The sequence below is a fragment of the Echinops telfairi genome, unplaced genomic scaffold, assembly GCF_000313985.2.
Source record: "Echinops telfairi isolate 266 unplaced genomic scaffold, ASM31398v2 ScPeMD7_7469;HRSCAF=8507_0, whole genome shotgun sequence".
NCBI classification, from domain to species: Eukaryota; Metazoa; Chordata; class Mammalia; order Afrosoricida; family Tenrecidae; genus Echinops; species Echinops telfairi.
In genome coordinates this window covers 78,890,196-78,914,045 of record NW_022111372.1, presented here as the reverse complement: position 1 = coordinate 78,914,045, position 23,850 = coordinate 78,890,196, and the positions used below count along the sequence as shown (strand labels likewise).

General features: G+C 44.8%; 1 protein-coding gene across 2 annotated transcripts in view; it reads left to right on the top strand.

The window, feature by feature from the left end:
* Nucleotides 1-23,850, top strand: part of GRIA1 (glutamate ionotropic receptor AMPA type subunit 1) — a 392,988-nt gene that overhangs the window by 249,974 nt on the left and 119,164 nt on the right. For both annotated transcript variants that reach the window (XM_004696740.2, XM_004696739.2), the window contains exons 8-10: nt 9,603-9,707; nt 19,917-20,027; nt 20,652-20,858. In XM_004696740.2, the coding sequence (XP_004696797.1) occupies nt 9,603-9,707; nt 19,917-20,027; nt 20,652-20,858 (423 nt within the window). The remainder of the gene's footprint in view (nt 1-9,602; nt 9,708-19,916; nt 20,028-20,651; nt 20,859-23,850) is intronic.

Genomic DNA, 23,850 nt, shown 5'->3' with positions numbered 1-23,850 from the left:
ACAACCACTGCCTTGTGTCTGAGGCTTTCTGTATACATGGAAGCTAATGGAGACATTGATGGGAGGGAATGCTACGGCATCAAAAGCTTTCCTCTGGATTTTGTCGAAGGATATGCTCAAACAGAAAAGCCGGTGACTCTGTATGTTCAGAAAGGTAACCTGAAAAGTGCAGAGAGGTCGCTACATGATTGGATCAGTCGCCTCGAGATCCTCTGATTTCCCTGGAATTCGTCCTTAGCTTTGCTTTCTGTGCACCCCGATGAGGGCACACACTCTGGTGGCGTAGTGGACTACGGGTTGGGCTGCTGACCACCAGGTCAGCAGTTTAAGTCCATCAGCTACTGCACAGGGGAAAGATGCAGCTTTCTCCTCCTAGCAAGATTGACCCCTTTGGAAATCCACATGGGCAGTTCTACTGAAGCCTGCTGGGTCAGGGTGAGTCCGAATTGACCCGATGACAGGAAGTTTGGTTTAGTGTTGGGCTGCTGACCTCAAGGTGATTCAAACCCAGCAGCCTGTCTGCTCCCTTAAAGATTTGACAGTCTTGGAAAACTTATGTGTAAGAACCAACACGGTGACAATGGGTTTTGGGGGTTATTTGGCTTAGTATGTGCTTGTTTGTTTGTCGTTTTAATGTGTGGGGAGCTTCTGAAAGTTTCTCAACACTTATGATCCAATCACTTAACATTGACTGACACTGGACTCATGACAACCCCAGGCATGTCAGAGTAGAGATGTAGTCCCCTGAGGTTTGCAAACCCCAAGTTTTCGGTGAGGACCTGAGCTCATTAACCACTTGCACTGTCCAGTGACTGAATATCGCAGCCAGCAGTTCTGTTTGCACTTCAGGAGAGTTAAAGAAGAAGGATGCCAAAATTCTAAGGTTAAATCCAAATACAACAGGGAGCGTGGAGGATGTAAACACAGACACGATAAATATTCAATTAGTGATGTCGGATTGAAGGCAGGATGAGGCGGTGGTATAGGTAATCTGATGTCAGAGAGTCCCTTAGGACAAAGGGGAGCAGTTTCTTGGGTGTCCACGCCTGTCAATCTTTACAGAAGCAGACTGCCACATGGCTTTTCCTTCTAATGGCTTGTGGGTTTAAACCACTGACCTTTTGGTTAGCAGCCAAGAACATCAACTACTGCATCACCAGGGCTCAGTGCACTGTGTGGTTCACATATTTAGCATCCCTGCGTTAGAAGACTCTGAGAACTGATCCTCAGCTTTTAACACCTTTGTCTTTCTGAAGTGGGGCTCTACAAGTACCTTGAAACCAGTCTATGATTGTCATCTTGTTGACAGACAGCACCATGTGATGTCGCTGGTGTCTCCTGAGAGATAGGCTGGATTTCCTAGGGGAACCAGAGGGAGAGAGCAATGCCAATCATGAAAGGTGGACAGAGCATCTGACACAGTGAGAAGCCAGCAAAAGCAAAATCATTTGATGTCCATGCCCCTCAGAAACCCACCCAGCTCTCTCTACCTGCACTCCCAACCTGCACGGGCGCAGACACACACATACAGAGCCTCCATTAGAACTGCCTGCATAAGACCAGCTTTGCTCTCAAAAATACATTCAACAGAAGGTGTATTTGGGCTCCCAGGAAGTGAGGAGCATTTCTGAATGAGGGAGAAATGTAGAGCAAAATGGACAACTATTCCCACTTGTTTTCCAGCCACGTGTGTACAGCTCTTGCAATTTTCACAACCTGGGGAAAGAGAGGAGCTTGCTACCAGCTGTTCCTCAGCCCTGATGATGTGCCTTTAGGTAGAGGAGAGAATGTGGTCCTTTCCTTTGGAGCAGAGTCCAACCATGAATCTGCGACTACAGGAGGAGCAAGCCATTTCGGCCTTCTTCCAAGTTCCCGTGCAGGGTGACCCCTGCCTCGCTGGACAGCCAACAGCAGACACCAGCTAGCTTCCAGAATGATTGCCCAAGGTGCAGCGCCTGCCCCAGTCTTATTTAAAATGTTCGCCCAGACTCCACTGTCGAGACAGATTCTATTTGCAATGTGAGACTGGTTTCAGAAGGTCTGAGGGCAGGCCCTTACCTGCCCAATCTCCCAGCTTCCTTGCCTCTCCCATCTTAATGACGCCCTGGAAGATATTCTGACATTACAATGACAATGATTAAGCAGGAAAGGCCCCTGACTCTCAAGGGGATGCTGAAAGTCTTGTTCAGGTTTTTCTTCAGATCCTTTGTGGACTTCCTGTACCTTTTCTAGGAAAATGAGGAGGAAAAGATGACTCCCAGATCTCAACTGGCTCCAGGCACTAATTGTCTAATACTTATTTTGTCCCATGATCTAATAATGTGCATCGTTCTTATTTTAATGTGTTCATATTCTTCTTCTGCCTCTGCCCTCAGTGGGGTTAGGAAAGAAATAGGTTGATGCAGTCAAAAGAGTAATGCCATCTTTCCTTTTGCTGTGGAGTCCCTGGGTCGTGCAGAAGGTTAATTCCCTCAGTTGCTAACCGAGCGGCTGGAAATTGAGTCCATCTAGCGGCACCTTTCCAGAAAGGCTCGATGACCCACGTACAAAAAAACAAACACAAATAACCTTTTAAACCCTTACAGAGCACAGTTCTGCTCCGGCACACAACGGATTGCTATGAATCAGAATCGCCTGGTCAGCAACTGTTTCTTAAAAAAATATTACTCTGGAGTCCGGCCCTGCGCCTGCCTGCTGCCTCGGGCCAAGCCCTGAGGAGCATAAGAGAGAGAAGGCAAGACTTAAACCTCAAGAAGCTCTTTCAGTCTCTAGAAAAGCAAATCAATGAACCCCAGACCCTCCAGCTGATATTTCTGCCCCATCCTGACCTGTGTGTTAGAGCGTGGAGCTGCTCCGTGTGGTTCTCTTGGCTGGGATCTCTCTGGAAGCACGCGCCAGGCTTTTCTTCCACAGAGCTTCTGCCCATTGGGGGCAGGAGTGGTGGGGTTTGAACCTTCCAGCTAGCTACTGAACACACACTGTCCACACGACCAGTCTCTCTGGGAGGAGGAGAAAACCTAGCCTGCTGAAACACAAAAGCTTCTGATCCGAAGATCACTGTTCTAACAGATTCCTTTTCAAATCTTTGTCCAGCGCCTAGAATTTGATGGAACGGATTGCTGAAAGAGGTCTTAGAGATTACTGGTGCCCATTTCCCCTCATTTTCTAGGTGAAGCAGCCCACCCAGGTTAGGCAGAGATTCATCCAAGGCCCCAAGACAGCTTAGCCGCAGAGCCTGGCCAGACCCCATCGAGGGCTCCTCCTCTTGCCATGGACCAGAGCTACAGCCCCAGGGACCTTTATGAGTCAGCAGTGCCCTCTGGGGGGGCCTTCCCCACAGTCATGACAATGCACCTTGAGTCCCAGCTCTTGAAATGGCCATGCCAGCAGGAAGCAGCTGTCTGCCCTTGTTCGGGACATACAGACTTCTGATGCCGTGGCCTTTAGAAGGTTCCGTGGCTATGTGTTTTGCCTTTGCTTGTGTCAACAGTGGGAGGTCTGTGAGTCGGGCCTAGAAGCTCAGCCACCAACTGCCTAAAATAGGCAGCCTAGTAGGGGTCTGGGCCATGCAGGGGGTGATAATAATATGAGCCCCTATGTGGTGAGAGCTCAATCTGTACTAGGCTCTAATCATCCTTGAAATGAATGATCTCATATAAATTCTCGATATAACATTCTGGGGTAAATTGTCTTATTACTCGGGCTTTATGAATGGAGAAACTTAAGCTTTGTCAGTTCAAACCTTCCCTAAGGTCATAGAGCTCGTTAGTGATGACACTAGAACTCAACCCCACATCGACTTGCTACTTCTCTGGCTGTGCTTAGCTGTGCTGATCTGAAGCCACTGAGTCCCAGGCAAGTGTAAGGAGGGGGGTCTGAGCAGGGCCCAACCTGCAATAGCATATGCTTGGGTATTATCCTTGCGCCTCCCATCCCCCTCACCCTCCTACAACTTCCCCACCAGCAGCGTGAAGACAATCAGCCTGCTGGTCTGCTGGCTTCCTGACATCCTGGGGACTGTTCAGAATATTAATGAGCGCACATCCTGGAAGCCCTGGGAGCTCCAGGAAGGAGGCCGCATTAGGTGCCTGTGTGTCGGCTTCTGCTGGCAGAAAAGACCCAGCTCCCCAACTCAGGTCATGAGACATAGGTATTTCTTAGAGATAATGAGGTCATCTATTTTAAATGTATCAACAAAGGGTTCTGATGGCAAGATGTTAAGGAGGAGCAGGAGTCGATAATCCTAGATACTTGTAGATAACCATCTTAGGCTAAAAAATAAATGCCATTTTTCCTTGAAAGAGAAAACTGAAAAAAAAGAAAGAAAGAAAAAGAAAACTAATTCTCGAATCTGTGTGTATCAAAGTCGAGCTGCATTTTGGAGGGTTTTCCGTTTTTTTCCATGTGGTTTGACATGGCACCTCTGGGTCACTCAAGCCTCCAATCTTTCCGGTAGTGGCAGCCACAGCAACTGTTTGCACCATCCCAAGGTTTCAGACCCACCTATTACTTGTCACCCTAAATGGAGGTAGCAGAAGATATCAGATCCAAGGCTGGAAATCAAAGGGGGAAGCAAAAGCCTCCGGGAAAAAGGGGGGAGTTGCATGAGACAGAGCCAAGATTAGGCTTCCCATTGTTCGGGTGGAAAAGTGGAAGTTATCCAGGGGTCCTGAGCTACATGCTAGTTAAAATAACTAGGACATGGTCCAGCTGGAATGAAAGGGAAGGACCCAGCTGAATGAAGTAGCTGTCGCTGGAGGCTAAAAGAGGCTTATCTGTCTCCCTCAGATGCTCAGAACCCACTAGGGAGATGCTTCTTGAGGAGCAGAGGGAAAGCAGTGTCGAAGGCTCAAGGAGCACCCACATGAACCAGCACCTTCCCTGCACCAGGCAGGAAAGAACATTTGTACTTCATCACACACACAGTCTATGGCAGACTATGAGCTATCACCCAATAGCACTTACAGGAAGCCCAAGGTCAATTTTCCATCATTCATGGAGGGCAATGATGAGTGCCAGAATGGCCTCAGGAGTTCCAGGAAGTAGAAATCAACGGAAAGGCCCTGTCTCCATCAGTCTGAACCCAGTCATGCTGGCCCAGAGGGTTCCAGGGTCTTAGCTCTGATAGATGCAGAGAACAGAACCCCAGAACCCTTCTGGTCCTATGTAAAGCAGCTATTTCTGAGAAATACCTTCCTCTGAGTCTGATGCTCTATAAAAAATGATTTGTGGCTGAACCATTTTGGGCATCTTCTTGCCTGCCATCACTGAATGTTGATTCTGGGCATCTCCTTTCCCATTTCTCAAATACTTTGATCTCACCAGAAGTTCTGGTGGTAGAGTGGTTATGAGTTGGGCTGCTAAGGTCAGTAGTTTGAAGCCACTAACTATTCAGAGGTAGAAGGATGAGAATTTCTACTCCTGTAAAGAGTTACAGTCTCAGAAACCCACAGTGGCGATTCTACCCAGCCCTACAGGGTCACCATGAGTCAGAGTAGACTTGACGGCATTGAGCTTGGTTGTGAAGTTTTGACTTATCTCACTGTGTGTACGTCTTGGCTTCTCGAACTAAATACTGAGGATTCCAGTTTCATAGCCTCCACAAGGATTTTATGTGAATCCTTGAAACAAGTCCCTTAAGCTTGGAATCTCGATAATATTACTTCTAAAATAGGTGGTGGGGGGAGGGTTAAGCAACAACAACAACAAAAAAGACACCTAAGCAAACAACTCCCTGGCTACTAAGTTTCTTTGAACATCAAATAAGCTACTGTCTGCACAAACACGGCATAAATGCAAGGGAACTTCAGGTCACTAGAACTATGTATGTGAGACCCTCAACCTTACTGGACACTGGGGAAGTCATGTAAAAGTGACAATCACTATAATGTGTGTCAGCTGAAAGAGTCCCTGCACTGAGACAACAACTTAGCAGACCCAGGGCTTCAATTTGAAATCTTTCATTTTTCCATCCTTTACCCTGGTGCCATAGTGGTTACAAATTGGGCTGCTAACTACAAGGCCAGCAACTTGAAACCATGAGCCACTCTGTGGGAGCAAGATGAGATTTTCTCCCATAAAAAGTTACAATCTTGAAACTTCTGCCCTGTCCTGTAGGGTTGCTATGAGTCAGAATCAACTCTATGGCAGTGGGTTTGATGTTTTAGTATTCTACCCACTCTACACAGCACAGTCGTCATAGTAAGCACCACCACTACCACCACATCACCATCTAAATAATGCAGACTCCTGAACTATCCATAAGTGGTGCAATCCATACATTCAGCTGCTAATCAAAAAGTAGGTGGTTCAAGCCCACCCAAAGGCATCTTAGAAGAAAGACCGGTGTTCTACTTCCAAGAAACTAGCCACCCAAAGCCCTATTTAGCACAATTCCACTATGATACATGTGCGGTCACCATGCGTCAGAGTTGACTCGGTGGCAGCTGGTTTGGTACTGACATGTACTGAATATTTATGTCCCAGATGATACAATGAGCATCTGAGTTCTTTGAGGAAGAAACTAAAACACAGAGGTTTAGTCGTTAGCCTAGAGCCACAGAGTCCGGTTCCGATAGAGCAAAGTGTCCAGCTGTGTGTTAACACGATGTGGCAGGAGAAGGCGCAGGGAACACGCTGCAGGGCATGCTTTTGCGCCCTGCCTTAGCACCTAGCACAGCAACACTGGCCCCATTTGAGAACCTCTCAGATTTAGCCCTGGCTCTGCCCCTTTCTAGTTGTGACCTTCTTGAGTCAATCACTTGATTCCCCAGAGGACTGGTTTCTTTCTCCCACTAAAGGAAGACCATAATCTCCAGCCAGTGCACCTCCGGGACTTCCGAAGAACAGATAGGAAGTAATACTCATGAAAGTGCATTCCAGACACAAAACAGCCATACAAGTAATAACAATAACAGCTGGCAAATATTGAATCCCCACATGGGCCAAGCCCTGATCATGAATTATGTCATTTAAACCTTTGGAAAGAAAACCCTGAGAAATAACTCATTCGAACCGTTGTTGTTAGGCGCCATGGAGGCGGGCCGACTCACAGCGAGCCTGTGTGCAACCGAACAAAGCCCAGCACTGCCGGGTCCGAGGCCAGCCTCGGGATTGTTTTTATGTTTCGGTCCAGTGTGCCAACAAGGACAGTGAGTTGTAGAGATTAACCAGGCTTCCCTGCCAATGTGCAACTCTGAGGATTAGTGCGACACAAAGACTGGGCCCAAATAATAGAGGCCCATTTGGATCAATAAGAACACCTCCTTTGGTTTAGGTAAATCAATCCACCATCCGGTCGTCTGCACAGCCATCCATTCTGATTTTCCAAGTGAGTCTAAATGCCTACGGCACCTGCCCCATAGAGTAGTAGGTGGCAAGATGGCAAGGAGGACCAAGTGAAGAGAAGGTGAAGTTGCTGGCAGGGCTGAAACTGCTCCTTCTCTTATTCTGTGCAGAAAGATTTGCACATTTCTCTCCCCCCCAACCCCAGCCCCCATCTCTAAAACTCAAAGACAACCCAGACTTTTCCTGATCCAGGGACTCCTCCAGATTTCATCTGCAAAAGCAAAGAGCTTGTTGTGTAATTTCTGTGATCCTGTCATGGCTTCCCCACTGAGACTTCAAACCAGAAAATGATGAGAGGCTCAACTTCAGAAAAGGCCCACCCCCAGGCACCCCCAGCACACACACACACACACACACACACACACATGACCATGCATGCGCTCACTCTCTCATACTCTCTAATATAGACTCTGGCTATTCTTATTCCTTCTGAAGGCGGAGGAGCTGGCCCCTGTCAGAAAAAGATAAAGCACTGGGAGCCTTCCTTTTAAGCTATCTGATGGGGTGGAGATGGGATTTAAACAGTGCCAGGATCTAGGGCTAGATTTGTAGAGAGTCTCAATTCACTGTCCTGAGAACCCAACATGAATCACTATTCCCAAACCCAAACCTATTGCTGTCAAGCCAATTCCAACTCAGAGTGACCCTATCGGACAGAATAGAACTGCCCATAGGGTTTCCTAGGTTTAAATCTTCCTGAAGCAGACTGCCTGTCACATTCTTCTACAGAATAGCTGGTGGGTTTAAACCACAACCACTGTATCACCTGGGCTCCTATGAGTCACCATAAAAAAAATGAAGAAGCAAATAAACACGCTGCTTTATGCTCCAGAGGGTTTGCAAGTATGTAAATCTTTATGAATGCAAGCTGACTCACTTTTCTCCCATGGAGTGGCGTGTGGGTCTGAACTCCTGACATTTGAGTTAGCAGCCCGAATGCGTCCACGTCTGCATTTCTAGGTCTGCTGTGACTCACCACCAGAGAAATAACTTCCTGTTCTTGAGCTGATGCTAGATAGCTAGACACCTTCTCAATTTTGGAGTCCAAATTTAAGTTCATTGACGTCACTTACAGAGCCACAGACGCGGACTTACAGATTTGGGTCCTCGTGTTGATCCTTTGACATTCAATATCTGAAAGATATGATGCCATGAAACTTTTATCTGACTCATTTGTGGAGAGACATCCAATGTAGCATGTTTTGGGGGGTCCAATGTAAATCCAGTTGTATCCTAGTGAGACTGCTTTAAGTTAACCGAGCCCCTAGCTGTCTCAGGCCTTTCACATTTAAGTGAAAGGCCATGTAAGATAAGCAGGCCAGGGATTTTGGAAACAGGAGGCTCAGATAAATACAGTGCTCAAGGTCACTTGGCTGGCAGATTGAAGTGAAATCCAGGTTTTTGAAGTGAAGATCTTTCCATTCCCAAGGAACCTTGGCAGTGTAGTAGTCAATTATTGGGTTGTGATCTGCAAGATCAACAGTTTGAAACCATCAGCTGCTCCTTGGGGGGGAAAGATGGGGCTTTCTACTCCCATAAACTGTTACAGACTTGGAAACGCACAGTGGGCTACTATGAGTCGGCATCACCTCGATGGCAGTGAGTTTAGAGTTTTTGTTGTTTTTTGTTTGAGATTCACAAAAGGATGAAGAAACCATTTCAAAGCATAGTATAGACATCACAGAGCAAGTGCCTGGCCCTGAGCCTTCTCCTGACTTACCAATGATGGAAACCAGGTCCTTAAGCATCGCAGGTTCCCCTTAATGTCTTCATAATACAGTGTGTATCAGTGGAGTGGCGGTGGTGGTGGTGTGATGGTATATTTTTATTAGGAATTGGTGTCCATTCCTGTTTTTAATGCTTGCTTAAAGTAATGGACCATGAAGGTTTTCAGTGTGACCCCTAGCTCAGTGAGAAAGAGGATTCTGCTTAAAAAGTAATACCTACACAGAGACGCCTTGAAAGAGAGGCTGGCACTCTACTTCTGAAAAATCAAACACTGAACACCCTGGAGTGCCTGTGCTACTCTCCGCTTGACTCTGACACACATGGAATTGCCATCACAGAGTCAACTCAACAGCACCAGGTGTGGGTTTGCCATGGGCAAGGGATGAGAGTTTTCCCATTCATGCGGCTCCAAGACCGGGCCCAGGCAATTTTCTCAGGCTCTGGATTTGTGCTTCTCCTGAACAAACCAGACGAGCATGGAGGGCAACCCCTGCATTCATTGTTCCATGACTTGTTTGGTTTTCTAGGTGCGCTTTGAAGGCTTGACAGGAAACGTACAGTTTAATGAGAAAGGACGCCGGACCAACTACACCCTGCATGTGATTGAAATGAAGCATGACGGCATCAGAAAGGTAAGGATCCCCTTGGCTTCCACTCTGCATGGAAGACAGCGCTGAATTGGACTCAGACCAGTGGGAAGGCCCCTGTGAACCCAGCTTTCATCAACTGATCTCTTTGAAGAGACAGTGAGGCATCGTTTCTTGGGCTCCAGGCTACACCACTCATCCCCCACTCTCCTGTTGGGTCCCTGTTTCTAGCTCATTCTGTGGCAGCCCCAGCCAGAGCCAAGCAGATCAGAGGGATGCAATCAGGACATTCCTGATGACTGGGGTGGAAAGGGCTACAGGGCCAGTGGAGTTTTGCTGCCCCGTGGAAAGGACACCAGGCATGTGGTCTCTGCCCAAGGTCATCTTCCTGTCAGAGTCTGAGGAGAAGTGTGGTGTGACTGAAACCTTGAGACTGAAAATATAGATGTCGTAGCTCTTTCGTGTTAGGCTTTGAGCCATCTTCTAGAGGGACGATGGTTGAGCATGAACCTCGTGGTCCCACAGAAGGCTCCAAATAAGCTTTTCCCTCCTGGGGGAAATGAATTCATCCTAGTCCCTGGTGGGATACATTGACCTTTCTAAAGATGAGGCTGTCTGCTTCTATACAGATTTGCAATCTCAGAAACCCGACATAGCGTGGCTATGAGTCAGAATCGGCTTGATGGCAGTGAGTTATTCTATGTACGAGCAGATGTGATTTTCAGAATTAAAATACACGAATGCTGATTCTCTACTTCCCGTCCCTACAAAATAAAGGAGTGGGTTAAAATAAAGCCCGGTTATTTTCTCTATGCTAATAGTGGACTGGCTAAGTGGTAGGTCAGAGAAAAAGAAGAAACCCCATTCAAGATGGATTGACACAGTGACTACAACAAGGGTTTCAAATACTACAATAATGGTCAAGGTGGCACAAGTGGGAGAAAGATGAGGCTTCTGCTCCAACAAAAAGTCAGTGTCGGGAACCCACAGGGGCAGCTCTACCCTGTCTACAGGGTCCATATGTATTGGAACGGACTCCGTGGCAGTGAATGAAGATGGCAAGTCAGTGTCCCATCATCTTAAGTATGGGCATCACTGTGGGTCAGAACTAAGGCAACACACCTCTCAACAATAAGTGGTGGCCCAACCAGGAAAAATAGGAGCCAGGAGACGTCTGCCTCCGACTGTACCATCCCCTCATTGTGTGACCCTTTGTAGGTTTCTGCTACCGCTTTCTAGGTCTTTAAAACACATGAGAGATGCTGGATGACCCAATCTCGCTCAGCTCTGACACTCAATGTAATGTCATCTGATTTATGGTATTTTCACCATCCTCTCCTCCTCAAATGGGAGAAAGATTAGACTCTCTATTCCCAAAAGAATTACAGTCTCACCCCAACAGAGACCATTCTGTCCTGTCCTGTAGGGTGTGATGAGTCAGAATCAACTCCAGGAGAGTGAGCTTGGCTTTCTGTGTTTCGGGGACTCTTTTTGGTTCTCCTCCACAAGCACATCCACCTCCTGCTTTGCTTCGCTGAACTTGGACTTCATCTGTGGCCGGGGAGTTAGGGGCTTTCACAAATTGACTGAGTGCCCTTTGCTGTGACTGTCCTTAAAAGTTACTGTCGGGAGCAGGGGTGCCATCCCTTCAGGCTGACCCTGGTTCTTCATCCAGGACTTCTCTTCTGAATTAGAGACAGTGATTCTCAAACATCAGGGAAAGAAGAAGGACCTGGAGGATGTGTTAAACATGGAATGTCCTGGACCTCGGTCCCTGGACATTCTCTTTTGGAAGAGCAGAGCTGATGCCTGTGAATGTGCACATTTTAACGTCTCCTACTCAACCCAGCATTAGAGGTCAACAGACCAGGATTTAGTTACTAGGCATGTGACCTTGACCAGCTTATTGAGCTACTAGGGATCCTACTGAAGGAGCTTGTGTAGCACTGTGGATTAAACACTAGGCTGTTAAAGGCTTGGTCAGTGGTTCAAACCCACAACTCAGGAGAAAGATGAGGCTACCTGCTCTGGTAAGGATTTATAGTCACAGAAGCCCTGGGATCCTCAAGCATCAGAGTGGACTCAGTGGCAGTGGGTTTGAGTTTGGCCTTTTGGTGCTTGTATACAGCATCTCTAAAAGGGAGCCAGTATGCTGCTTTACGACACAGAGGTACCGTCATCATCAAATGAGACAATCTCCCCTTTGACCTGCAAGAAGGAATTAACAAAAGTAACCCCTGGCATCATGGACAATTAGTTTGTGGCTTATTTGTTTGTTTATTTGAATATAGGCCAAAAGGATTATGTGTCTGCCTGGAGCCAAGGTGAGTCAGACTCTACGAGCCCAGGGCATGAATAAATCAGCACAATGAAATAACTGACAAACTTTAAAACCCACAAGCAAATGGTTGTGCTTTATTTTTCAGTTCCTGAGGCTGTTTTTAAACTCACTTTCCAATCACTAAATCCTTCCTTAGGATGTGGGCTTAAGTATCCTTTGATTACAGGGGAGCTGACTTTCAGAAAATCCATCCCTGCACGCCCGTATCTGCAGGCCTTTTACTCATTCAGATTCCTAGCAAAGTAATTTCTCAGATCCGAGGGTGACCTAGTTGTGCTCATTCCGGGGAACATTGCCTGGCCTTACCTGACGTGTGTAATGAAGAGGAGCTGCTTCTTCCTGATCCAGGCCTCAGGAAACACTCCTCATCTTAGGACTATACCCCACCCACTCACATGCCACTAGATCCTCTAGGAAGCTGCCTTCAATCTGACAGTCTACTGAAACGTGTGAGGTCTAAGAATCATGTTCTGACGGTTCTAAAAGCTCAGGAGCTTCAGATGCCAAAACAGAATCCTAGGGGACTCCCATTCAGAGATGCCACTTCACCATGGGGCACTGATTCAGGGTTCTCTGTATGAATACATCTGGAGTCTCAGTGGTGTGTGCAGTTACTCATTGGGCCGCGACCTGCAAGGCCAAAAACTGAAAAATCAAACTCACCACCATGAGTCAGTGCTGAGGCACAGTGACCCATTGTGGGTTTCTGAGACTGTAACTGTTTATCAGAGTAGACAGCTCAGTCTTTCTCTTGAGGAGCTGGGGGAGGTTTTGAACTGCTGACCATTCAGATCGCAACCCAACATGTCACCAAGGCTAGCAGTTCAAAAATACCAGCTGGAAAACATGAGACTTTCTACTCCCATAAAAAAAAATTACAGTCTCAGAAACCCCACAGGGGCAGTTCTACTCTGTCCAACAGGCTCGCTGTGAGTTGGCATCTACTCATAGGACAATGTGAATAAAGGTGCACAGGTGGTGCTATCAGTTAGATGTTGGGTTGCTAAGCAAATGTCGGTAGTTCAAACCCACCAGCCACTCTTCTGGAGACAGATGAGCCTGTCTGTTCCCATAAAGATTTGTGGTCACGGAAACCCTATAAAGGCGTCAGAAATTGATCCAAAACCAGCGGGTATGTGAATGAAGGAGCCCTGGGGGTCCAGGAAGTGCTCAGTTGCAAATGTCTGAGAAAACAATAAAGGATGTGTTCAAGGAAGTGGAGGACGTCTGATTAGCTGAAGAGCAATGAGCTAGAGAAAGGGGAGCAAGAGTTGATGTGGAGGGCAGCAACATGTAGGGTTTTTAAGATGAAGGTAAGAAATTACATTTTATTTTGCATGCACTAGGAAGCCAGTGAAACTTTGAAGCAGAGGAACCATGTAATGTGACATATATTTGGAAATTATTGTCCTGGCTTTTGTGGTGGGAAAACACCTTGGAGAGGGACTAGGATGTACACTAGAGGGATGAGAGGGACTGGACGGGGCTACTGGATGAATACCACTTGTATTCTGGAGTCATCAGTGGAAATGGAAATAAGTGATTGGACAAGCTTTATTGGAACAAGCAGTCACACTCATTTGTTCAACAATGATCTACAGCTGTGTTAGGAGGCCCTAGAGGACACACACACAGTAAATGGTTGAGCATTCAACTACTAGCAACAAGGTTGGCAATTCAAGTTCACCCAGAGGATCCTTGGCAGACAGTCCTGGCGATCTGCTTCCTTGAATACCCAAGAGCAGGAACCACATGTGTGTTATTGTTATGTCCTCAGTACTTAAACTGTACAGCCACATGTAAAAATTGGCTGTGTGTTCAATGAATAGGCAACACTGAATGTTGCTGGGTGTGCTCTGTCCCTTCTTTCAGCAGACCCTGCCAGGAAGGGGGAAAATGCTTGCACATTTAATGAAACATTTGAAGCAGAATTCAGACAAAATTACATCAAATTGTCTGTATTAATGAAGGTAGCCTTAGCTGCTTTAACAGACAAACTCTGAACTCTTAGATGGTTAATGCAATAAAAGTTCGTTTCTTGTTCACCTGTTTTGGGACTGGAGGTTCTGGTTCATGAAAGCATCACTGTCTTTGGGGGTCTTTATGGCTATAAACAATCAACTAATAGATGAGGAAGTAAGAAGTAGAGACCAAGCTGGAAATTTGGGGGGTTCGGCCTAGAAGAGAGACAAATTGCTTCTCTATATTTTGGGCCAAAACCTAAACATGTGGCCCCACTTAAATACAAGGGAGACTGACAAACGTAGTTCTTGGCTAGGGAGTCACTGCCTACTAATATTTCCAAACTATGGAGAGTGAACAAGAATATTAGATGGCCAGTTAGTTGTCTTTAACACAATGGACCTTTTACTAAAAGTGATTATTATGGATGACATTTTCAGAGGCCAAGGGCTGTGCCTTCAGAAATAGCCTAATAATGCAAATGTATAAACTCAATTTAACAACTACAAGATAGATCAATTGAATGCATGGTTCTATGATTGTCTCCTTTTAAGATTTGATCCACTTAAAAAAATCTGATCTATCATGCAGTCTCATTTCCTGCATTCAAAGCAGCTTTAGAGATAGATGGAATCCTGAAGATCAAAACTTAAAAGTGGCCCCAGGAGAAGACTTTTCACTGTCAGAACTGTTTAAACCCTCTCCCGAACAGTGGACCCCCATCTTTAGCAAACTACTAGCTCTGATTTACTTTCAGAGAAAATCAAAGTCCTTGCATATCCTCAGTAGAGAATCAAAGTGCTGTATATTAATCTAGCCTATTTCCTGAAGAAAGGGAAATTTTCTCTCATTTCTGAAGTGCAAGCTCTCTTCCAAACTCCTTGCCATCTTTCTTCTAAATGAAGTGTGAGACCAGATTTCTCAGCCTACGTGCTCACACGAAGGCTACACTGGATATTGGCATCAGTCTGCCGTTACAGGCCATGACAATATAATATTCAATTTATCTTCAAAAGGATGAGGAATCAAATAAGACTGTTTACAGCATTTAACCATTTTACCATCTTTTGACGTGAAAAGAACTAAATAAAAGTCAAGCGATAGAGTACTTTTTATCGATTCCAATTTAACAGTAGGGCTAGGATACTCACCTTGAAGGACCATTATCCTTAAAAATTAAGTCTCTTTCTCAACCATGGAAATCTATCTGTACTGTCTTGCTTTATTTCCGTTTGTGTGTTTTTTATCAAAATAAGATAGTAGAAGAGTGTTGTGTCAGGCTTAGGACATGCAGCATTTAAAGAAGGATTTCATTAGTACATGGATTTGGGAAATGCTGCATAAATGATACTTCTTTGAGAGCTAGATAATATTCCTCTCCGGTACTCTGGGCATGTAATCAAGAAAAACCAGTCCCTGGCAAAGAACGTCATGCTAGGTAAAGTAGTTGGGCAGCAGAAACAGAGTCAGACCGTGGACAAGATGAATTGACAAATGGCTACAACCGGAGGCCTAAACACAGCAACACATATGAGGATGGGCTGTGTAAAAGAATAAGACCTCAAGGAGATCGATAGACACAGTGGCTGCCTCTGCCCAACAGGAACAATACTATAATTTGCAATGATAGATAGATAGGTGGTTGGATGTATAGATGGATGGGTGGGTGGTTGGATGGATGGATAGATGGATGGGTAGTATCTAAATAGATAGATAAAAGATAGATGATGAGAAAGAGAGAGAGAAGCTTGCATCATAACAAATCACATACTTCGTTAAACCATTGTCCTGTGAAACAACAGCTCCTTAAAGGAACTTTTAAGGGGAATTATGCGAAATTGTCCATTTCCTTCCTTATACCTCCCACAAAGGCAATGAAGGGCCTCCACAGAACCTCTAGATTTGCATAAAATGTTATCCTTATACAGGAATTGGGAGATGAGACAGTGTTCTGCTGATTGATCTTAAGCAAACCCCTTAGTTTTTGAACCTCTGTTTCCCTCTCTTTAAGAGGAAAAAGTTGGATTAAATGATCCTGTAGCCCTCTTCCAGCTTGACATTCTGGAAGGCTAGTTTCTTTTTGTGTGTGTCGATATGAGAAATATCTCTTCCAGATTGACAAAAAGCATCCCACACAGGCAACATAATCCATATGCTGATACTGAGGGTAATTCTTCATTGAGTGTTGAGAGACAAGCTCCTCACATCAGACCTGTGAACAGTCTCAGCTCCAACATGACTCTAGGTTGGGTCCCAGCTACCTGTATGCACTCACTCTTACCACAAACATTTCCTGGGCATCGCCTCTATGAAAGGATGTGCTGGGGTAAAACGGGGCTTTTAGAATGAATGAAGAGAAGAGGTAGATTTCATTGAACAGTGAGACCACAGGACTCTCATGGGATTAGACTCACCTTGGCTGACAGCACACCAAAGTACAGAGGACATTGGCCTCTGAGGCAAACATCCTGGGCTTAGATCCTCGGTCCATGGCTTCTCTATGACTTTAGGAAAGTTTCCTTAATTCTCCACTCCTCCATTTCTTCATATGTAAACTGGGAATGATGACGAGCTACCACTTGATTGGCTTTTATGAAGATAACGATGGTAAAACATGAAAGACGTTTGGAAGAGTGACTAGAACCCTACAACCAAAACATCAACAACAAAAACGCTGTCATAAAGTCATTTCTAACTCACAATGCCCTTGTAGGACAGGGCAGAACTGCCCATGTGGATTCTGAGACTGTAACTCTTTACCAGAATGGAAAGCCTCATCTTTCTCCTATGGAACAAATGGTTTCAAACTGCTGACTTTGCAGTTGGCAGCCCACCTTGTTACCCACTGTGCCAATAAAGCTAACTAATATGATTCCCAACCTAAGGCAAGACGCCTGTTCACAAGAACAGCATAGAAGTTAAATGCAGCCTCTGGGGACAGATGCCAGGATCCAGGGCTAGCTTAAATCCTTGCAGTTGAATTCATGAGCAAGTCAGCAAACTCACCAAAGGAAAATGAAATGGCAGAAAAACTGTAAAGCAGCCCAGTACCTCTAGCCCAGGAAGAACATAGTAAATGCTGTTGCTGTTGTTTTGTTGTGAGCGGCCATTGAGTCGGTTCCCACGCATCCTGACCCTTGGTAGTAGCATAAGCCACTGCCTAGCCCTGTATCATCCCCACAAGCCTCGCTCTGCTGGAGCTCTTTTTGTAGCCACTGGGCCAATCCATCTCCTTGAGGGTCTTCTTTTGTATGGACCTACTGACTGGCCGTTCCTAATCACAGGTCCAACGTAGCTAAGGCAAATCTCTGCAGCCTCGTTACTAAGGAACATTCTGGCTGTACTTCTTCCGAGACAGATTTCTTCATTCTCTGTCAGTCCATGGTGTACTTCACATTCTCCGTGAACACAATGATTTAAAGCCATCCATTCTTCTTCCATATTAGTGGTAACAGGAAGAACTCTTTCTTTCCAACAAGAATAAAGGTGGCATTTGAGCTGATCATGTATCCTGTGTTTTGTTACCGTGAGTCTGGGCTGAGTCTTGTTATTAACAGACTTAATCGTCTCTCTGCACATAAAGTCCTGCTCTCCTCCATTTTGTCCCCCTCAACTTCTACAGCCAACAGAACGCTCACAAAACAAAACACAACTGTCTAAATATATGATGATAGTACCTGCAACACAGCTGCAGGGGGGGTTCACAAAGTACATGAAAATAGAATTAAAAGATAATGTAAGGTTTCCATGAATGTTTCAAAGCCCCTCATACACACACACATATTTAATAGATGTGTTAAATATGTTCATACAGAATATACATATCTTTTGTGTATCTCTAGAGTTGTTGTTTGTGTTTTCCCATGAAATTCTGCTGTTCCCAACCTTCCATGAGTGCCTGCTTCTCTCAGGCTAAAGCCTATACCATTTAACTTGGCTTTTAAAGGCCCCTGCTACCTAGACACAAGAACCCACTGCCTCCTTGAGCCAACTGTATCTTCCTCCGAAGGCTAATAGAATGTACATATCAGGACAGATTTCTACCTTCATCCATATTTTCTGTGACTTTCAAAGTTTGAAATCAGGTCATTTCTTATATCCCACATGTCTCTTAAATTCTGCCTTCTCCTGGTGCCTTTTTTAATGTACATACTACCTCGAAGCCCTGGGAACACAATGGTTGAGCAGTTCAAATCCACCAGTCACTTCACAAGTGAAAGACGTAGCAGTCTGTTTCTGTAAAGATGAACCTAATCCAAAACTGAAACCACTGTTATCAAGTTGATTCCAACTCAGAGCAATCCTGGAGGACACAGCAAACCTGCTCCACAGAGTTGCTGAGACAGTAAATCTTCATGAGAATAGACGGCCTCATCTTTCTCTCACAGAGTGGCTAGTGGCTTTGAACTGCCAACCTTGTAGACACTAACACAATGTTAACTCCCGCACCAACAGGGAAACTGCTCTGAAGGACAGCACTACTCTGTCAGATAGGGTCACTAGCAATTATAATCAACTCAATGACAATGGGTTTATGTTTATTTTTAACCCCACACTAGGCTATTAGTTCTTTGACTGCTTATACCCAAGCCACCTGAATCACCCACTGCTCACTTCCAGGGGCACATGCACGTGTGTGTGTCTTATATTCATTCCATGTAGGTCTTTGGTTTGGTCTCACAAGCAACGACTGTCTTCTTTACTTCTTTGTATCTCTCTCAATCCCACCAAGTGACACCACCCTTGTTCTCATTTAGAGTTTCACATAAAATAGAGATCCATTGGAGAGTCAAGACCTTAGAAAATGAACAGGGTTAAAACAGCCTACATATTTTTATTTCAATCATATTGTCAACCAGTCTTTTTGAGGCACTGCTCTAGCTATGCTTAATGTAACATTTGCTTACAGAGAAATAAAGGATAAAATAATTACCATCTAGGAATTTAAATTTCAATGGAAAACTAAAGCTAACCTAAAATATAAAATAAAAGCAGTGCAATATTTATCTCACATGGTTCCTATTTCAGCTCAGAATAAGGGAAGAAATGGGTGCATAGATATGGGGGAGAAAAAGGGATGGCTTCATGAACAACAACAGGGAGTTCAATCCTCATGGCCCTGGATCACAGTGCACCCAAAGTGATCACATCAACACTTGTAATCTCATCCCTCCGAAGATCAGCTCCAAAACTAAACTCAGAATTTTCACTGGGAACCTGGAGACATGATGAGCTAGCCTCTAGGTTGTTTTTGTTTTATTTTAATAATATTTTGTAGTTTTAGTGATAATTTACACAGCAAGTGAGGTTCCTTTTTGACAATTTCTACACATACTGTTCAGTGGCATTGGTCCATTTTTTTTAATGAGGTGTCAACATTCTCATTTTTTCCATTCTGGTTGTTTCATTTCCAATCATCTAACTTCCCTGCCCTGCCTCTTACCTTCTCATCTTTGTTTTAGGGTAGCTGTTGGCTGTTCCGTCTTACATAGATGAGTTTTGCTTTAAAGAACATCAGTAGTCATGAGTGGATCTGTGTTGTAACAGAATTGTGACCCTCAGGAATGGTTTTAGTTCAAAGTTAAAAGAATATCTCAAGGCAGTGGTCTCAGGAGTTTGTCTAGTCTCAACTGGCCCAATAAGTCTGGCCTTTTGTAAGATTTCCTATATTTTTCTCTCATTGTATCTGGGACTATCTATTGTGCCCCTGGTTAAAATAGTCATTAATGGTAGCTGGGCACCAGCTAGTTCTTCTGGTCACCCAGTAGGCAAGAGATCATTGTTCGTGTAGAATTTGCCTCTTGTTCATAGCTACCAATATTTTAGAATTAGGTATGTCTAGTAGTCCACGTATGATTCTGAGGTCCTCCCTTGTCTATCCCTGACAGACTGAAATTTTTGCACCTCTTATATCCTTGACTTAACTTCTATCTCTGCCTTCTTCTTAACAGATTGGTTATTGGAATGAAGATGATAAGTTTGTTCCTGCAGCCACAGATTCTCAAGCAGGAGGTGATAATTCAAGTGTTCAGAACAGAACATACATCGTCACTACAATCCTAGTGAGTGCTCAGTCCCTTTATCGGGGATAACTGGGATTCAAGCTACACCAGCACAGGGATTTCCCCCCAGGAGCTAAAGCTGACCATTGCTCTTGCCATAACTATATTGTAGGCAGAAAGAGGCAGTAAACAATATTTTGTAGTTTTAGTGATAATTACCCTCTTTCAAGCCATAGTTTCCCCACGTGTGAGGGACAGTTATGGTGGCTTTCATACTCCACGTGCCTTTGGTAGAGGCATTTTCAAAGGAAATTTCTTAAAGTCCAGTAAACAAAATGGGTCTAAGAGGAGTTACTATGATTTCCAGTGATTAATAGTGAAAATCTGGGCACAAATTGTGCCATGATAGTTGTGTCAAGGGTACCGCTAGAAAGTAAAGAGCTCTTAGAACCAGATTCCAAAAGCTATGACGCAGGCAATATTTTAATAAAGTTGTTTCTTTAACCCAAGAAGCTTGTCACTGGGGGAGGTGGGGAGAGGTGAGGAGGCAAAAATTCAGAAGGTGTATTAGGGGTTAAGAGAACGTAGAGGAGGTTAATGTTGATGTCATGGTCATTTTCTGTGCCAAAGATTTCCTGGGGAAACCCGTAACCCACATCCTCTGCCTCTTCCTTTCTCTACCAGGAAGACCCTTATGTGATGCTCAAGAAGAATGCCAACCAGTTTGAGGGCAATGACCGCTATGAGGGCTACTGTGTGGAGTTGGCAGCAGAAATTGCAAAGCATGTGGGCTACTCCTACCGTCTTGAGATTGTCAGTGATGGCAAATATGGAGCTCGAGACCCTGACAGCAAGGCTTGGAATGGCATGGTGGGAGAGCTGGTCTATGGAGTAAGTTAACCGTAGTGTGAGCTATTGGAGGGAAGAGACAATATGGTTAAATTATCATCGGGCTTCTTCAGCAGCTCTTTAGAGGTTATGATTTGTACATCACATCACATTTACACAAAACTTCACATAATGGAGAATAAATACATCAGATCTCACAATGGAGGACAACTACACAATACTGAGGATCACGGAGTAGCCGCGTTGGCATATTCTAGGGAACACCATGTAATCCATGACACCTATTAAATGACATAATTGAATATCATTATTTCTGAAGAAAAGAATGAGCCCCCAATCCAATAGACATTGGCACTGTTTCCCATCTCCCTCAGGCCCACTCTGATCAGTCTTGTGATAGTTGATCGCTGTCCCTGCAGGTGACAGCATAACCTTCCAGATTCACTTTTTCATGGCAGAATGCTGAGCTGTCACTTTACTGCTCAACAGCCTTTTCTGGTTCCCTCATTACAAATGTTTATCGCTTTATTAGAGGCACCCTGTAGCCAACCTCACATTCTAAGTCTCTTTTCTCAATAGTCTCTTGTATCGATTTCAGCCAAACTATTCACTTTCGGTTTTTCTAGAGTGCCACCTTCCATTATTTACCTATCTCAGGCTTCCTCTAAAACCAGCATTAAAAGTTAGTTCTTCCAAGAAGCTGTTTCTTTTCCCCCTGCATGGGCTCACCCTTTTAAACTGTGCTCACCTTCACCTGACATTTGATTTTTTTTTTATTCTGCTTCTTTTATATTCCAAGCATACTCTGCCTTGTTTGATGATTCCCATGTTCTGCATCTTTAAATCTCTCACCACACTTAAACCAGTGCTAATTGCAGTGAACTGCTCCACAGATGGAAGAAGTTTGGAGATGCCACTGAATACCCAGCATTATTTTAGGGAGTTAGAAAAGTGGTTTTGGGAAGCAAAAGATGTGATCCCTACCCAGAAAATCTTCACATTATGTAGGGTAGTGAAGATAAAAAGACACAATTTTAAAAATAAATAAATAACATAGAATCTAGGAGTGTAAATTATGTCCCAGGCAAGAGACTAACTATGAGTTTATCTGACCGTCAAGATGGATGGGAAACTTGGAAGAAAAAAAAATGAGCCACTTCAAATAAAAGGTGTAAAAGGTGGCCTAGGCATTTCTAAAGAGCATACAAATAACCTAGTGCTGTACTGATTGACGTGTGGGAAGAGAGTGAGAAACATTAATTTCCGAGAAGTCTTGCATTGAGTCGTTAGTGTGGTTTTCAGGATAAAATGAACAAGGGGAACAGTGTGAGCTGATTTATTGGGTAGTGGGAGAGCATGAAAACACTTGAGTAGAGGAATGGCAAAGGCAATGGAAGAAGAAGCAGGCAATCCCACTCTGGACAGAGACTGCCATGGTTTCACTCACAGCATGTGATGACTTTAGCCTGGGTCTTCAAATGGACGGATTTTGAGTTCAAGGTCAGGATGAAGCTACCCTTTAGAAAAGTTTTAAGTCTCATTCTCTCCCATCAGTGGAGTTGTGAGGGCCTGAAGAGCCATATAAAGGAGCCGGATGATTCCCAAAGAAAGAGATGAACTGAAGACAACCTTCCCCCAAAGGGGCGGCTTTAGAGCTGCTCTGAGGAGGTGGTTAATGAGTTGAGGGGTAGGCAGTGCCCCTCTATTCCCTTTTTATTCCCTTCAACTACTTCTTACTTTGGCTCTATTGACAAAAAATAGTCACTTGGGTGGTTAAGGCTGCATCTGGAGGCTGGTTTCCATGGGAACCTGGGCCAGACTCTTAAGGTCATCCCCATGGCAACAGCTATGAACTTTTCCCCTCAGACAGCATCTGTCTTTCACCTCTACCCATTGTAATTTGGTTCTGTTAGTGAAAGATTCATCATCCAGGCAGAACAAAGCTATGACCATCATGAGGACAAGCCTCTCAATAGCCAGCCGTCACTGGCGGCTCAGGAGCTGAACACGCCTGAGTTACTGGTGCATGCCTCAGCTGCTCTGAACCATTGCCTTCCCTCCCCCAAGCGTGTCCTCTGCCCAGGAAAACCCGTCCTCTGAAGACTCCAGGCTAGGCCCACTTTGATGGCTCTCACTTGAGTTTCAATTTGGCTTCCCATCTCTATTTCCACAAGGAAGACTAGAGGAATAGTATTTCTCAGAAAGCCTCTAATCTATTCTTTCAGAGCCATTAAAATCACTCAGTGTCAACCAGGACCTCTTTTATCCTTTTTTTCTCTCTTGTTCCTATCAACAGGGGCAATAACAACACTTCAGAATCTACTATGTCAGGAAATTGTTCACCCAAAACATTTCACCCGGTTACTGTAACAATCCCACAAGCGGGTATGGTTATTACCCACGGTTCACAGGCAAGCGCCCTGACGCCCTGGAAGTTTAGGTGACGTGACAAAAGATGTGAAGCCCTGCCTGTTTCACTCCACACGGTAGATTCTGAACTGTCGGGTAAACTGCTTCTGTATAATCACGTCCTCCAAGAACAACTCACAATCCCCAGGAAGTGGAGGTGACAGTATCTATAGTGGCTTCAGTCACAGATGCCACACACTGCAAGTGACATTGCGACTTTGTGCATGGGTCTTGTCTTTCTGTCTTACTCAGAATTGGCTTTTCTGCTTTTCCTTTGTCTCAATGAAGTAGAATGAGCATGAACTTGAAACCAGCTATCTCGATTTGCATTCTGATCCTGTCAATCACTGGCTACGTGACTCCTTGAAAGCCACTGAGCTCGTTGGAGGGGAGGAGGGAAAGGAGTGGAACACAGGGCCAGTGAATCCTTGTTCACTGGGGCTTAGAACAGATCTCCACTCCGCATTATTTTATTCACTTTGTTCTCCTTATATCACATCCAAACTAGACACTGTTTTCCTAGGATTGTTTCTAGACATTATATATTTTGTTTGGGCATCTCTAGGTTAGTGGCTCTTAAAGTAAGTGTGTGTGTGTGTGTGTGTGTGTGTGTGTGTGTGTGTGT